Raw genomic sequence first — 18,213 nt, forward strand, 5'->3', positions numbered from 1 at the left:
TAAAAGTAAGTATGATATAGACTCATATTAGTACTAAAATTAAGTAGTTTTATCTACTTGTGTTGAGGCCAACATATCTTAAAAATTGCAAAAATTTTAAGTATCACTTATACTTGAATTGAGGAAAAATATTTCTTTGTTTAAAGTATAATTGTTACTAAAGTTAAAGAAATATTTACTTGACCTATGCTTATTCAGCTTAAGTAAATGATATTCTTTATTCGAGGACGATAATGCTTTAAGGCAATTTTGTTCCCTTCTTGTCCTTAAATTTATATTGGGCTTCATAATTTTTAGGAAAACCTTTTTTTGAGTGTACCGTTCACTAGATTTTTTTAACTACAGGTTAAGACCTCTCTGAATTAATTTTCAAACCAGGCTCTGAGCAGTATGCAGGACAATAGAGTTTCAGATTTAGGCTCAAACTTTTAACAGTTCAAGCAATTTGTTCGTTTTTAGTGGTAGTGCACTAGCAGTGATAGTGAAAACTTCAAGCGACACCACACCCGATCGAAAGAGATGAAAAACTCATTAAAAAATTTAATAAGTACAAGGTGCGATAACCTCCGAAGAGAATTACGGCCGGGCTTTTTTTTCGAATTTGCGTCGTCCTCGTTTTAATTTTCCCTACAAATTGGCAGGACGGAACATACATGTTTCACGCCGACTTCGAACGGCATCTGCAAGGCAGATGAGTTTTCACTGAGAAGCTTTTCATGGCAAAAATACACTCGGAGTGTCTGTTAAATCACTGCCGAGAGCGACTACGCTTTCGAAACCCTTTTTGAAAAAACTAATTGAAAAAACTTGTTTCAAAATTTTTGATGTTGCTTTGCTCGGGAATTGAACCCGGGACCTTCGGTGGGGTAGGCGGTTCACGCTACCATTACACAACGGTGGGCGGTGAAAAACTCATAGTTAACTATATATAGATCGGAAATATTAAGAAATCAGCTTTATTTCAGTTACTGAGGTGTGGTTCTAATTCGCTCACCAGAGAAGCTTTCAAAAGTGTTGCTTGAACTGGCCCATATGTTCCATTCTGTAACGATGTGTTTATAAGTAAAATGAGGCCATTCAGTTCTTTGAAACGAGGGTTTCATCATAGATATATTAAAGAGAAGCACCAATTACCCCACATACGATTCAAATAATAAAAAATAATAGTAACTAAGTCCACCCTAATGAATTTATTTGCACTATAACTCGCATCAAGCTATAGCATTAAAATATGCGATCCGGACCCGCGCGCTTTTGCGCAACCAATATAAGTCTCTAATCAAATATCAACAGAAATCAGCTGTTCTATAAATTAATTAAAACTGACAGCTTGCGCTGCCATCTGGCGTATGGTAGCAACTGCCGGTAATGCAGTGCAAATATTCACAATAGTGCCATAGTACAAATAGATTTCTTTGTGTACTCACAATCGTTTATTTAATATAATATAGCTAAATTTTTTTAATATAATATAGCTAAACAAAAGCACTACGACCAAAATTGCCCAAAGCTTGCTAATAGCCCGAAATTCCATCTTTACAACCAAAACTTTATTTATAGATTTGGATTACATATAAGAGCGAAAAAGGGGCCCGTACATAAAAACAGCAACTAGAAATAATATATGTATATGATATAGAACCTACCTGTAAATCTGGTGCTGTACCAGGTTGTGCTAGATCACAGGCTGATATCCAAGGATTAAGTCGAGTCAAGGGCGACTCACTTTCGAATATCGACCATTTGTTATTTCGAACCCCACTCTCACTGTTCTCACTGGAGACAGTGTGGCTCAAACCATTTTGACTAAACGCAGTTACGTAAGAAATATCAGCTACCTCCTCTACACTCGCATGGTTATTTTGTTTGTTTTCCGATAGATTTACTCCCTTTTTAGATTTTTTTACTTTTTTCGCTACGTTAGCTTTGTTTTTATTGTTTGAATGTTCTTGTATATTTTGAAACTGACTGTTTTCTCCACTACCATTATCATCACCACTACTTTTTTTATTGACAGTATAATTTTGTTCGTGGGTTTTTTGTTGTCGATGATTTTCATTTAAACTAACTTTCGAGCTCTCACTTATACTTTTCGTAGAGTCTTCGGTTGAGGCATCGTAATCATCCACAATGAGATAACCAACTTTATCATTAGTAATTTTCGTTAGTCGATCAAAAGATTCTTCAGATAATAGATCGTCTTCGGCAACTAAAGCTAATATATCGTCATCATCAAATGACTTTGATGTATCGGCTGAATTGGAAGGAAACTGTACTGGAAGACCTTCGGAATCGGCGCTCACGCTGGTGCCTAGAGATGTACTACCTTCACCGGTTTTATCTTCAACACTTATGGTACCATCCTTTATTTCATATCCACTTGCGATATCAGAACCTAGAATATCTTCGGGCTTACTCACATTTTCGCCAAAGCTAATTTCGCCGTCCCTTTCCTCGATTCGGTTTCTTTCAATTGAATTTAAACTGCGTATTATTCTAGTTTGTCTTGTGGCACGTGAAGACGATTTTAAATCAGAAAGAGTTTCCAATCGTAGATGTTGGTGTTTGTGGGTTGTTTTATGTCTCGGCGGTACAAATGGGGGTAAATAAGAATAGGTATTGTAAATATAGTTGTAGTAATTTACGCGATAATTTTTTGCATCAGTTTCTTGCCGAGAATAACTCGAGAAGCTATTAGTGTCTGTTGTTAGCACGCCACCCCCACCGAGATATCCCGGAAAGAGTATAGAAGATGTAAGTGACTCATGTTCGGATTCTTTTGATGTGAGAAAAGGCGAATGTGACGGATTTGATGATGTGATAGTGGATGAAGATGATTTTGAACTGGTACTGGTGCTGCCACGCCGAGCCCCCGAAATAAACGCAAGCGCCATCACGACCAGCCCGGGTCCTGGCCGCATATTGACCTCGGGTTCGGCGGTGCTAGCATGGTGCAGGCCCGCTTGAGACGCGCTTGCGACTCCAATTTAATTCAAATAATGATGGGCTCATGGCCCCATCATATTTTATTAATGTTTTCGTTAACAGTTCTCTGGGATAAAATCTTTTGATTCTAATATTTTTATAATATTTTGTATAGATGACTTTACATAAATATATATTCATATATTTTGATGCAATCCAAGTTTTTTTTCGTCCAAAGGTTTGCCTGAAAAACAAAAGGAAAAAATAAATTGCTATATAAGTATTTGTATGATAAAAGCTGTTATACATTAAAACAAACTACGGGCAGCGAAATGCCATCCTTTAAACGGCATGTTACTTTAAAGCTTTCCATGAATGGTTTGGATCGAAAACATTCCTCTCTTTTTGGTATATTAACAGTGCTTCGCCCCATTCAATGGGAACGACTCACAAATTCTCATCAAAGTCCTCTAACGGTAGTACAAGGAAACTGGCTGTTCCAACAGGGGCGGACTATAGGGAAAATAGTGTTAGAGGCGTAGGTTCCACATTACAACTGAAAAGATGGTTGGTGGCATGTGGATATTGCATATTAATAACGTGGTTCGCCGGGCGCGTCCTGGCAAAAGCGTTTACCGATTCTGTGTGGATTTGGATTAGGGCCCGCTCATGCTTGTCTGGATCAAACGGCTGCGTTGGCAGGTGCCGGATCTCGTCAAAGTGCTTATACAGATGTTCCCTTAACCCCTGTGGATGCAGTGCTAGATCAAGCAGTTGTTTGCTCGGATGTCCTAGTTTGTGACAATTTAGCAAAAAATGCCTGTTCAGCAATCGTTGTGCTCTATAATGCTGAGCTTCTTTGGCCTCACTATGTAGGTTATGTTCGGTGGTCATAAGGAGACCTCCGGTGGCAATTCTGATTGCGGAATTTTGACAGACCTGTAGACTTTTCCTGTATGTGTTTTTAAGACCAGGCACCAAACTGGTGACACGTAGCTCATGAGCGGCAGCCAATTGCTTTGTACATGCTTGCAACGTTCCGTTATCTTTTCCCCAGGTCCTGCCGGCAAGCGACTTGAGGATTTTGTTGCGACTTTGTACTTTAGATACAATTTCGATGGTATGGGCCTTGAAGGTTAGAGTATTATCGAACGTTACCCCTAAGATTTTGGGTGACTGACAGTCGGTAGTGTGACACCATCGACGTGAACGTCCAATATTTGTGACATATGTTCCTTCTACGTCGTAATAAACAGATTTTCACGAAGTGAAGAAACTGGATAGATCGGGAAGATACCTGTTTATTTTATAAACTAATTCATCAATTGAAGGGCCAGGTCCTGTTGCCATAATCGTGCAGTCGTAGGCATAGAAAATGGTTGTAACTCCTTCTGGTGCGGAAGGAAGTTTTCATATGTAGAAATTAAACAGAAGCGGGGATGGGACACCACCCCGAGGTACCCCATGTTTAATTTTCGTAGGTTTTGAGATTTCGTTCCTAAATTGAACCGACGCCTGGCGACCATTCAGATAATTTGAGGTTCATCTTTTTGGACAAGTCAAAAGCTTTTGACAGGCCAAGTGCCACGAGCACCGTCCTGTGATGGAGCTTTTCCTGATTTAAAAAAAAAATAAATGCGGGTGTTTATGGCATTGAGCGTGGTGGTGGCGCTGTGCATTTTGCGAAAGCCATGTTGGTGCCTGGCTAGGCGAAGATTTGCCGTGAAATGAGGGAGCAAAACGGGATATCTCGCCAGGTCACGTTCTCTTGCTAAGTTTGTGGCTTCAGCCTGGAAATTTGGTATGATTTCAGGTGCAGAAGCTGAAGCGATGACCTTGCGGAACGCATGCTCGTCTTGCCGGACATCAGTCGGGATGGGGAGAGCAGCAAACGACTGATTTGCGATTGTGGTCTTCCCAGTTGGCTTTTTATACCTTTCATGAAAATGAAATGGTATATTAATTTCGTCACGAAACCGAAAATTGTAAGTCCTTAAAGGAAAATAGATAGACCCACCATTAAGTATACCGAAATAATCAGGTTGAAGAGCTGAGTTGATTTAGCCATGTCCGTCTGTCCGTCTGTCTGTTTGTATGCAAACTAGTCCCTCAATTTTTGAGATATCCTGATAAAATTTGGTGAGCGGGTGTATTTGGATGTCCGATTAGACATTTGTCGGAACCGACCGGATCGGACCACTATAGCATATATCCTCCATACAACCGATTTTTCAGAAAAAGAGGATTTTTGTAATATCTTACCCAATTTAACAGATTGAAGCTTCAAACTTCACCATATACTTTCGTATATTGCACATATTGTTGCCTGAAAAATCTATGAGATCGGTCGTATATATAGTATATATCCCCCACAACCGATTGTTCAGATAAGGAATTTTCGTAATTACTACCCTATTTTAAGAGCTAGAGGCTTCAAATTTCAACGAATGCTTACGTATATAGCATATATTGTTGTCTGAAAAAATCATAAAGATCGGTGGTATATATAGTATATATATGGTGGTATATATAGTATATATATATATAGTATATATATATATATTTTCGCAAATTTTAGCCCAATTTTAACAGCTAGAAGCTTCAAATTTCACCGAATATTTACGTATATAGCATATATTGTTGTCTGAAAAAATCATAGAGATCGGTTGTATATATAGTATATATCTCATACAACCGGTTGTTCAGATAAGAAACTTTTCGCAATTTCTACCCCATTTTAACAGCTATAAGCTTCAAATTTCACCGATTGCTTACGTATATAGCATATATTGTTGTCTGAAAAAATCATAGAGATCGGTGGTATATATAGTATATATCTCATACAACCGATTGTTCAGATAAAAAACTTTTCCCAATTTCTACCCCATTTTAACAGCTATAAGCTTCAAATTTCACTGATTGCTTACGTATATAGCATATATTGTTGTCTGAAAAAATCATAGAGATTGGTTTGTATATATAGTATATATCTCATACAACCGATTGTTCAGATAAGAAACTTTTCGCAATTTCTACCCCATTTTAACAGTTATAAGCTTCAAATTACACCGATTGCTTACGTATATAGTATGTATTGTTGTGTCAAAAAATCATAGAGATCGGTGATATATATAATATATATATGATGGTATATATAGTATATATATTTTTTTTTTTACGATTTCGGCCCCATTTTAACAGCTAGAAGCTTCAAGTTTCACCAACTGCTTACGTGTATAGCATATATTGACGTCTGAAAAAATCATTGAGATCGGTGGTATACATAGTATATATCTCATACAACCGATTGTTCAGATAAGAAACTTTGCGCAATTTCTGCCCCGTTTTAACAGTTAGAAGCTTCAAATTTCACAAAATGCTTACGTATATAGCATATATTGTTGTCTGAAAAAATCATAGAGATCGGTGGTATATATATTATATACTTCATATAAACAGTCATTTTGACCCCTTTTTTACGGCTAGAAGCTTCAAAATTCATCAAATTTCATCAAATAGTTACGTTTACGTCATATATTTTTGAAATACGTGTGATTCGTAGTCATAGTTTTTACATGCAGACCACAAAAAACGTGAAGCTTTGCATCCTCACACAGATTACCTACCTATTTTTATACCTTTCATGAAAATGAAATGGTATATTAATTTCGTCACGAAACCGAAAATTGTAAGTCCTTAAAGGAAAATAGATAGACCCACCATTAAGTATACCGAAATAATCAGGTTGAAGAGCTGAGTTGTTTTAGCCATGTCCGTCTGTCCGTCTGTCCGTCTGTCTGTTTGTATGCAAACTAGTCCCTCAATTTTTGAGATATCTTGATAAAATTTGGTGAGCAGGTGTATTTGGGTGTCCGATTAGACATTTGTCGGAACCGACCGGATCGGACCACTATAGCATATATCCTCCATACAACCGATTTTTCAGAAAAAGAGGATTTTTGTAATATCTTACCCAATTTAACAGATTTAAGCTTCAAACTTCACCATATACTTTCGTATATTGAACATATTGTTGCCTGACAAAATTTATGAGATCGGTCGTATATATAGTATATATCCCCCACAACCGATTGTTCAGATAAGGAACTTTTCGTAATTACTGCCCTATTTTAAGAGCTAGGGGCTTCAAATTTCAGCGAATGCTTACGTATATAGCATATATTGTTGTCTGAAAAAATTATAAAGATCGGTGGTATATATAGTATATATATGGTGGTATATATAGTATATATATATAGTATATATATATATATTTTCGCAAATTTTAGCCCCATTTTAACAGCTAGAAGCTTCAAATTTCACCGAATATTTACTTATATAGCATATATTGTTGTCTGAAAAAATCATAGAGATCGGTTGTATATATAGTATATATCTCATACAACCGATTGTTCAGATAAGAAACTTTTCGCAATTTCTACCCCATTTTAACAGCTATAAGCTTCAAATTTCACCGATTGCTTACGTATATAGCATATATTGTTGTCTGAAAAAATCATAGAGATCGGTTGTATATATAGTATATATCTCATACAACCGATTGTTCAGATAAGAAACTTTTCGCAATTTCTACCCCATTTTAACAGCTATAAGCTTCAAATTTCACTGATTGCTTACGTATATAGCATATATTGTTGTCTGAAAAAATCATAGAGATCGGTTCTATATATAGTATATATCTCATACAACCGATTGTTCAGATAAGAAACTTTTCGCAATTTCTACCCCATTTTAACAGCTAGAAGCTTCAAATTTCACGAACTGCTTACGTGTATAGCATATATTGATGTCTGAAAAAATCATTGAGATCGGTGATATACATAGTATATATCTCATACAACCGATTGTTCAGATAAGAAACTTTGCGCAATTTCTGCCCCGTTTTAACAGTTAGAAGCTTCAAATTTCACAAAATGCTTTCGTATATAGCATATATTGTTGTCTGAAAAAATCATAGAGATCGGTGGTATATATATTATATACTTCATATAAACTGTCATATTGACCCCTCTTTTACGGCTAGAAGCTTTAAGATTCATCAAATTTCATCAAATAGTTACGTTTACGTCATATATTTTTGAAATACGTGATTCGTAGCCATAGTTTTTACAGGCAGACCACAGAAAACGTGAAGATTTGCATCCTCACACAGATTACCAACCTATTTTTTATTTTATATTTATCTTAAAAATCGTTTAGATATGTTCAAATTTCACCAAATGCTTACGTGTATAGCATATATTGTTGTCTGAGAAAATCATAGATACCGGTGGTATATATAGTATATATCCCATACAACAGATTGTTCAGATAAGAAACTTTGCGCAATTTCTTCCCCATTTTAACAGTTATAAGCTTCAAATTTCACCAACTGTTTACGTGTATAGCATATATTGATGTCTGAAAAAATCATTGAGATCGGTGGTACACATAGTATATATCTCATACAACCGATTGTTCAGATAAGAAACTTTGCGCAATTTCTGCCCCGTTTTAACAGTTAGAAGCTTCAAATTTCACAAAATGCTTACGTATATAGCATATATTGTTGTCTGAAAAAATCATAGAGATCGGTCGTATATATATTATATACTTCATATAAACTGTCATTTTGACCCCTTTTTCACGGCTAGAATCTTCAAAATTCATCAAATTTCATCAAATAGTTACGTTTTCGTCATATGTTTTTGAAATACGTGATTCGTAGTCATAGTTTTTACACGCAGACCACAAAAAACCTGAAACTTTGCATCCTCACACAAAGTACCTACCTGTTTTTATACCTTTCATGAAAATGAAATGGTATATTAATTTCGTCACGAAACCGAAAATTGTAAGTCCTTAAAGGAAAATAGATAGACCCACCATTAAGTATACCGAAATAATCAGGTTGAAGAGCTGAGTTGTTTTAGCCATGTCCGTCTGTCCGTCTGTCCGTCTGTCTGTTTGTATGCAAACTAGTCCCTCAATTTTTGAGATATCTTGATAAAATTTGGTGAGCGGGTGTATTTGGGTGTCCGATTAGACATTTGTCGGAACCGACCGGATCGGACCACTATAGCATATATCCTCCATACAACCGATTTTTCAGAAAAAGAGGATTTTTGTAATATCTTACCCAATTTAACAGATTTAAGCTTCAAACTTCACCATATACTTTCGTATATTGAACATATTGTTGCCTGACAAAATTTATGAGATCGGTCGTATATATAGTATATATCCCCCACAACCGATTGTTCAGATAAGAAACTTTTCGTAATTACTGCCCTATTTTAAGAGCTAGAGGCTTCAAATTTCAGCGAGTGCTTACGTATATAGCATATATTGTTGTCTGAAAAAATCATAAAGATCGGTGGTATATATAGTATATATATGGTGGTATATATAGTATATATATATAGTATATATATATATATTTTCGCAAATTTTAGCCCCATTTTAACAGCTAGAAGCTTCAAATTTCACCGAATATTTACTTATATAGCATATATTGTTGTCTGAAAAAATCATAGAGATCGGTTGTACATATAGTATATATCTCATACAACCGATTGTTCAGATAAGAAACTTTTCGCAATTTCTACCCCATTTTAACAGCTATAAGCCTCAAATTTCACCGATTGCTTACGTATATAGCATATATTGTTGTCTGAAAAAATCATAGAGATCGGTTGTATATATAGTATATATCTCATACAACCGATTGTTCAGATAAGAAACTTTTCGCAATTTCTACCCCATTTTAACAGCTATAAGCTTCAAATTTCACTGATTGCTTACGTATATAGCATATATTGTTGTCTGAAAAATCATAGAGATCGGTTCTATATATAGTATATATCTCATACAACCGATTGTTCAGATAAGAAACTTTTCGCAATTTCTACCCCATTTTAACAGCTAGAAGCTTCAAATTTCACCAACTGCTTACGTGTATAGCATATATTGATGTCTGAAAAAATCATTGAGATCGGTGATATACATAGTATATATCTCATACAACCGATTGTTCAGATAAGAAACTTTGCGCAATTTCTGCCCCGTTTTAACAGTTAGAAGCTTCAAATTTCACAAAATGCTTTCGTATATAGCATATATTGTTGTCTGAAAAAATCATAGAGATCGGTGGTATATATATTATATACTTCATATAAACTGTCATATTGACCCCTTTTTTACGGCTAGAAGCTTCAAGATTCATCAAATTTCATCAAATAGTTACGTTTACGTCATATATTTTTGAAATACGTGATTCGTAGCCATAGTTTTTACATGCAGACCACAAAAAACGTGAAGGTTTGCATCCTCACACAGATTACCTACCTATTTTTTATTTTATATTTATCTTAAAAATCGTTTAGATATGTTCAAATTTCACCAAATGCTTACGTGTATAGCATATATTGTTGTCTGAGAAAATCATAGATACCGGTGGTATATATAGTATATATCCCATACAACCGATTGTTCAGATAAGAAACTTTGCGCAATTTCTTCCCCATTTTAACAGTTATAAGCTTCAAATTTCACCGATTGCTTACGTATATAGTATGTATTGTTGTGTCAAAAAATCATAGAGATCGGTGATATATATAATATATATATGATGGTATATATAGTATATATATATAGTATATATATATTTTTTTTACGATTTCGGCCCCATTTTAACAGCTAGAAGCTTCAAATTTCACCAACTGCTTACGTGTATAGCATATATTGATTTCTGAAAAAATCATTGAGATCCGTGGTACACATAGTATATATCTCATACAACCGATTGTTCAGATAAGAAACTTTGCGCAATTTCTGCCCCGTTTTAACAGTTAGAAGCTTCAAATTTCACAAAATGCTTACGTATATAGCATATATTGTTGTCTGAAAAAATCATAGAGATCGGTCGTATATATATTATATACTTCATATAAACTGTCATTTTGACCCCTTTTTTACGGCTAGAATCTTCAAAATTCATCAAATTTCATCAAATAGTTACGTTTTCGTCATATATTTTTGAAATACGTGATTCGTAGTCATAGTTTTTACACGCAGACTACAAAAAACCTGAAACTTTGCATCCTCACACAAAGTACCTACCTGTTTTTTATTTTATATTTATCTTAAAAATCGTTAAGGTATGTAGATCTGTTCACTATATATTTCTTATCTTATACATCCGATTATTCGGAGATTACGAACGGGATAAGATTATTGTTCAGCCCCATTCATGAAAGGTATGAAGTCTTCGGCACAGCCGAAGACAGTCCCGTTCTTACTTGTATTAAATTAATAAAAGTCCGCTTTTCAGAAGTGATGAAATCGGCAGGTTGCTGTATTGAAACGAGTATGGGTAGGTGGTCAGAAACTAAAGTAAGCATCGGCTGCCATTCAATGTAGTTAATGAACCCTGCGCTGACATTGTGATATCAGACCATCTGTAACAATGACCTGCAATTCTGGTAATTCCAATTTGCTGGCTCCAGGTCTATGTTTTAATTGTAAAAACAAATAAAACACCAGTTTTTCGTTCTGCCAAAATACTTCGAATTACCGGCGGTAATCGTCTTCAGGACAAACTAATAACAACATAATACATTAATGTAATAAATAATTAACCTTACAACAGATTTATTCATATATGTACATACATTTATTTACACATTTGTACTGCTTAACGTGGAGTATAATACTAAAGGTCTAATTAAACTTACAGCGCATTGCATGACAAAACAGTACATAGCATGTGAAACATATATCTGATTATACTTTACGTAGCGTACATAGACTATCGCTGATAAGGGCAAACACACACACAAATAAAGTTAGTATGTAAAATATATACAAACACAAGCAATCAATATGGTTTACTCTGAGAGTGATGCTCATTTTTCCACTCTTTGCAAAATTCGGACAGAAGAGGGAGAGAGTCGCGCTCATAGCGCATACATGGAAATCAAAATTCATCAGACTTTAATGCAATGCACTGCGTAGTGTAATCAACCGGGGTGGGCGTGAGCTTAGCACCTGCTAAGCGACCATATATGTATACGATAAGCGAGAGCACAATGGCTACTTCGTCAAAATCAACGACAGCTCTTTTAGTTTTATTTCGATGGTCGTACAGTAAGGAAGTGTCTCGCGCGCGCTTAAAACAGAGTACCAAAGAGTGCGTGTGACACGTGTTCACCGTTCAAGCATTGCAATCAAACTAAATAAATAATTGATTTTGCTTTCTTGCTCGCTACGCATGGTTCAATTATGTACAGGTTTGCTCATCTCATCAGCTGATTTTATTTTTGTCATTGCATGGTCGAAGGGATTGTCAAAAGGAGATGGCAAACTCAAAATGAAACCAACACATTTGCAACATTTTACTTACACATACAAAAACTGCTAAGTTTTATGTTTCCATTCCATACCATTCGCACCAACACCAATACACAGATTTTGACAATTTGAACAGACATATTTTGTTGCTTTACAGATGAGCCAACCTGTATATAGTTGAACAATGCTCGCTACGTATTCGTGTTTACTAACACATTCTCAATTTGGTAACCGTGTAAATGTAGTGGTTCCCACCGCTGCTAATCAAGTACACGCAAATACCATTGAACAGATATTGTTTGTGAGAGCAATGTTGCTGTGCCCTGCTATGCTATGTAAGTATAATTGACCCTCATATTTGTAATTTGTTCTCTTGTCTGTCGGTGTGTTGATTATGTACAGTATTTCTAATGTGAATCTGTATTGTATTGTTTTTCTTGTTAGAGCACAGAAGCTTCGTCAAAGTTTGGTGAGAGTTCATTGCTTGCACAACGAGCCATTTTATGGCTCTGTGTTTGTTTACAATATTTAAAATCGCATTTATGTTGTGCTAATCTGCTTTAGAATAGAAAATTAGTAAAATTTTGGACAATGGACGTGGCACCGCCCACTTTTAAAAGAAGGTAATTTAAAAGTTTTGCAAGCTGTAATTTGGCAGTCGTTGAAGATATCATGATGAAATTTGGCAGGAACGTTACTCCTATTACTATATGTACACTTAATAAAAATTAGCAAAATCGGAGAAGGACCACGTCCACTTTTAAAAAAAAATTTTTTTAAAGTAAAATTTTAACAAAAAATTTAATATCTTTACAGTATATAAGTAAATTATGTCAACATTCAACTCCAGTGATGATATGGTGCAACAAAATACAAAAATAAAAGAAAATTTCAAAATGGGCGTCGCTCCGCCCTTTTTCATTTAACAAAAATTTAACAATCCTTTTGAAATTTGGTAGGGGCATAGATTTTATGGCGGTAACTGTTTTCTGTGAAAATGGGCGAAATCGGTTGAAGCCACGCCCAGTTTTTATACACAGTCGTCCGCCTGTCCTTCCGCATGGCCGTTAACACGATAACTTGAGCAAAAATCGACATATCTTTACTGAACTTAGTTCACGTACTTATCTGAACTCACTTTATCTTGGTATAAAAAATTTACGAAATCCGACTATGACCACGCCCACTTTTTCGATATCGAAAATTACGAAAAAAAAAATAATTCTATAATTCTGTACCAAATACGAAAAAAGGGATGAAACATGGTAATTGGATTGGTTTATTGACGCGAAATAAAACTTTAGAAAAAACTTTGTAAAATGGTTGTGACACCTACCATATAAAGTAGAAGAAAATGAAAAAGTTCTGCAGGGCGAAATAAAAAACCCTTGAAAACTCGGCAGGTATTACATATATAAATAAATTAGCGGTATCCAACAGATGATGTTCTGGGTCACCCTGGTCCACATTTTGGTCTATATCTGGAAAACGCCTTCACATATACAACTAACACCACTCCCTTTTAAAGCTCTCATTATTACCTTTAATTTGATACCAATATCGTACAAACACATTCTAGAGTCACCCTTGGTCCACCTTTATGGCGATATCTCGAAAAGGCGTCCACCTATAGAACTAAGCCCCACGCCCTTTTAAAATTCTCATTAACATCTTCCATTTGATACCCATATCGTACAAACATATTCTAGAGTCACCCCTGGTCCACCTTTATGGCGATATCTCGAAAAGGCGATCACCTATAGAACGAAGGTCTCCTCCCTTTTAAAAATGCTCATTAACACCTTTCATTTGATACCCATATCGTACAAACAAATTATAGAGTCAGCCCTGGTTCACCTTTATTGCGATACCTCGAAAAGGCGTCCACCTATAGAACTAAGTCCCACTCCCTTTTAAAATACTCATTAACACCTTTCGTTTGATACCCATATTGTACAACCGCATTCTAGAGTCACCCCTGGTCCACCTTTATGGCGATATCTCGAAAAGGCCACCACCTATACAATTACCACCACTCCCTTTTAAAACCCTCATTAATACCTTTAATTTGATACCCATATCGTACAAACACATTCTAGAGTCACCCCTGGTCCACCTTTATGACGATATTTCGAAACGGCGTCCACCTATAGAACTAAGGCCCACTCCCTTTTAAAATACTCATATTAACACCTTTCGTCTGATACCCATATTGTACAAACGCATTCTAGAGTCACCCCTGGTCGACCTTTATTGCGATATATCGAAAAGGCGACCACCTATACAATTACCACCACTCCCTTTTAAACCCCTCATTAATACCTTTAATTTGATACCCATATCGTACAAACAAATTCTAGGGTCACCCCTGGTCCACCTTTATGGCGATATCTCGAAACGGCGTCCACCTATGGAACTAAGGATCACTCCCTTTTAAAATACCCATTAATACCTTTCTTTTGATACCCATATTGTACAAACAAATTCTAGGGTCACCCCTGGCCCACCTTTATGGAGATATCTCGAAACGGCGTCCACCTATGGAACTAAGGATTACTCCCTTTTAAAATACTCATTAACGCCTTTCATTTGACACCCATATCGTACAAACAAATTCTAGGGTCCCCCCCGGTCCACCTTTATGGAGATATCTCGAAACGGCGTCCACCTATGGAACTAAGGATTACTCCCTTTTAAAATACTCATTAACACCTTTCATTTGATACCCATATCGTACAAACAAATTCTAGAGTCAACGCTGATGCACCTTAATGGCGATATCCCTAAATGGCGTCCACCTATAGAACTATGGCCCACTCCCTCATAAAATACTCTTTAATAACTTTCATTTGATACACATGTCATACAAACACATTCGAGGGCTACTCTCGGTTCATTTTCCTACATGGTTTTTTTCCCTTATGTTGTCACCATAGCTCTCAACTTAGTATATAATGTTCGGTTACACCCGAACTTACCCTTCCTTACTTGTTAATTTTGATTTTATAGTTCTACATAAAACTTGTTACCTTTGCAAGGCATTTTATATATAATATTGCTTTTTTCGCGGCATGGTGTAACTTTTTTCACTTTTAGAATGCCAACATTAATAACAGCCAAACCATTTTAGCAATTCCTTTGAAATTTTGCAGTGTGGTTGCAGATACCTAAATCTGATTTGAGAATAAAAATGGGCGTGATCCGCCCACTTTTTCTCCTTGCCCTCATATAAGGTGAAATTTCACATAATCATATTTTCTGCTTTAAAAGCATTTTCCAGTGCCAATATAAGAGAATATTAGAGCCTTTTGATTAATATTTAAAAAAATTTATTTTCAAAGTCAAACACAACATAGGTATGTACATATATTTGTATAAACTGTACCGAAATACATAATTATAAAAAAAAGTGATATTTTAACTGGTATAAAGTTAGTCGGAGTCAATATCGTCGACATGCTCTGGTTCATAATAAGCCAATAATTTCACTCGTTAATGCTCGCCGCTTTGACCTAGGGGTTTTCCGCAAACTGTTTATGAACTGGTCTGACGATATCAGCAATCTGTGCAGCAAATCAAATTTACTACAAATTCTTGACTTTTTTGTGGTGAAAAGTGCACGATAGTTTCGTGCATCTTTGTTTCTGGACTCTTGAGCTTCTTCCGAAAGTTGACCAATAGGAAGAATAGCAGACACGATTATAATCTTTCCATGAAACAGAATTTTATGTATGCTCACTGGCATATTGTACCAAGCATATTTCGATAAATATAGTACCCTTGTCTTTGTCAAAAGCTTCAGAACTTATTTGAAACCCACATCTTCTGCATGAAAGTATTGTATGAAACCTTGCTGTCCTTGCTGTTGCGGATGTCCCAGTTTGTGACAATTTAGTAAAAAATGCCTGTTCAGCAATCGTTGTGCTCTATAATGCTGAGCTTCTTTGGCCTCACTATGTAGGTTATGTTCGGTGGTCATAAGGAGACCTCCGGTGGCAATTCTGATTGCGGCATTTTGACAGGCCTGTAGACTTTTCCAGTATGTGTTTTTAAGACTATGACACGTAGCTCATGAGCGGCAGCCAATTGCTTTGTACATGCTTGCAACGTTCCTTTATCTTTTCCCCAGGTCCTGCCGGCAAACGACTTGAGGATTTTGTTGCGAATTTGATGGCATGGGCCTTGAAGGTTAGATTATTATCGAACGTTACCTCTAAGATTTTGGGTGACTGACAGTCGGTAGTGTGACACCATCGACGTGAACGTCCAATATTTGTGATATATGTTCCTTCTACGTCGTAATAAACAGATTTGCACGAAGTGAAGAAACTGGATAGTTCGGGAAGATATCTGTTTATTTTATAAACTAATTCATCAATTGAAGGGCCAGTTCCCGTTGCCATAATCGTGCAGTCGTCGGCATAGGAAATGGTTGTAACTCCTTCTGGTGCGGAAGGAAGTTTTCATATGTAGAAATTAAACAGAAGCGGGGATGGGACACCACCTCGTGGTACCCCCTGTTTAATTTTCGTAGGCTTTGAGATTTCGTTCCTAAACTGAACCGACGCCTGCCGACCATTCAGATAATTTGCGGTTCATCTTTTTGACAAGGGGGAAGGTGTGTCTATGGCTTGGAGTAGCGTGCCGTGGTTGACTGTGTCAAAAGCTTTTGACAGGTCAAGTGCCACGAGCACCGTCCTGTTATGGAGTTTTTCCTGATTTAGTTTGTAATTAATCTGGGTGTTTATGGCATTGAGCCTGGCTAAGCGAAGATTTGCCGTGAAATGAGGAAGCAAAACGGGATATCTCGCCAGGTCACGTTCTCTTGCTAAGTTTGTGGCTTCAGCCGGGAAATTCGGTATGATTTCAAGTGCAGAAGCTGAAGCAATGACCTTGCGGAACACATGCTCCTCTTGCCGGACATCAGTCGGGATGATGAGAGCTGATTTGTGATTGTGGTCTTCCCAGTTGGCTTTTTTTAAATTAATAAAAGTCCGCTTTTCAGAAGTGATGAAATTGGCAGGTTGCTGTATTGAAAAGAGTATGTGTAGGTGGTCAGAAACTAAAGTAAGCATCGGCTGGCATTCAACGTAGTTAATGAACCCTGCGCTGACAATTGAGATATCAGACGAGCTGCAACAATTACCTGCAATTCTGGTAATTCCAATTTGCTGGCGCCAGGTCTATGTTTTAATTGTAAAAACAAATAAATAATAATTGTAAAAACAAATAAAACACCAGTTTTTCGTTCTGCCAAAATACTTCGAATTACCGGCGGTAATCGTCTTCAGGACAAACTAGTAACAACGTAAAACATTAATGTAATAAATAATTAACCTTGCAACAGATTTATTCATATATGTACGTACATTTATTTACACATTTGTACTGCTTAACGTGGAGTATAATACTAAAGGTCTAATTAAACCAGGGATGCACCTTAACGTTACGCTAATCGTTTATCAAAAAATTTCCACCGTTTCCGTTGAAACACTTCGAAATATTATCGATAAAGAAATTATCAAGATAAATTGTATCTCGTTTTTAACCGAAACGAAAAGCTTTCTTTGACGTTAAAAACGTTAACAAAAACGTGATACTTTATGTTTGAATTGTGCTGGCAATGCTATAGCCATGGTGAAGCCGTAAGGTGGCAACAACGAGCGCACATACACACACAAACTCTATGTAATTTGTTTGTGTAATTCGTTGGTGGTAATGTCAAAAATACTCTGAGAAATGTTTGTACTGTCAAAATTCATGAGAAAAGTTGCAATCAGCTTGGCTAATGCTTTCACCTTTAATGAATCCGCCATCAATCAGCTTTGCCAGCATAGTTTGAAATTAATAATCAACATAAACGATTTGATTTCGTTTTGATATGGCAGAAAACGAAACGAAATCATTTCGTTAATTTGACGATCTTAACGTTAATAA

General features: G+C 36.2%; 1 protein-coding gene across 6 annotated transcripts in view; it reads right to left on the reverse strand.

Moving 5' to 3' along the window:
- Mid1 overlaps positions 1 to 18,213 on the reverse strand; it is a 497,044-nt gene that overhangs the window by 385,691 nt on the left and 93,140 nt on the right. For all 6 annotated transcript variants that reach the window (XM_067773244.1, XM_067773248.1, XM_067773247.1 and 3 more), the window contains one exon: positions 1,647 to 3,169. In XM_067773244.1, the coding sequence (XP_067629345.1) occupies positions 1,647 to 2,921 (1,275 nt within the window). In that variant the 5' untranslated portion in view covers positions 2,922 to 3,169. The remainder of the gene's footprint in view (positions 1 to 1,646; positions 3,170 to 18,213) is intronic.

Source organism: Eurosta solidaginis, chromosome 3 (assembly GCF_040869045.1).
Source record: "Eurosta solidaginis isolate ZX-2024a chromosome 3, ASM4086904v1, whole genome shotgun sequence".
Lineage (NCBI taxonomy): Eukaryota > Metazoa > Arthropoda > Insecta > Diptera > Tephritidae > Eurosta > Eurosta solidaginis.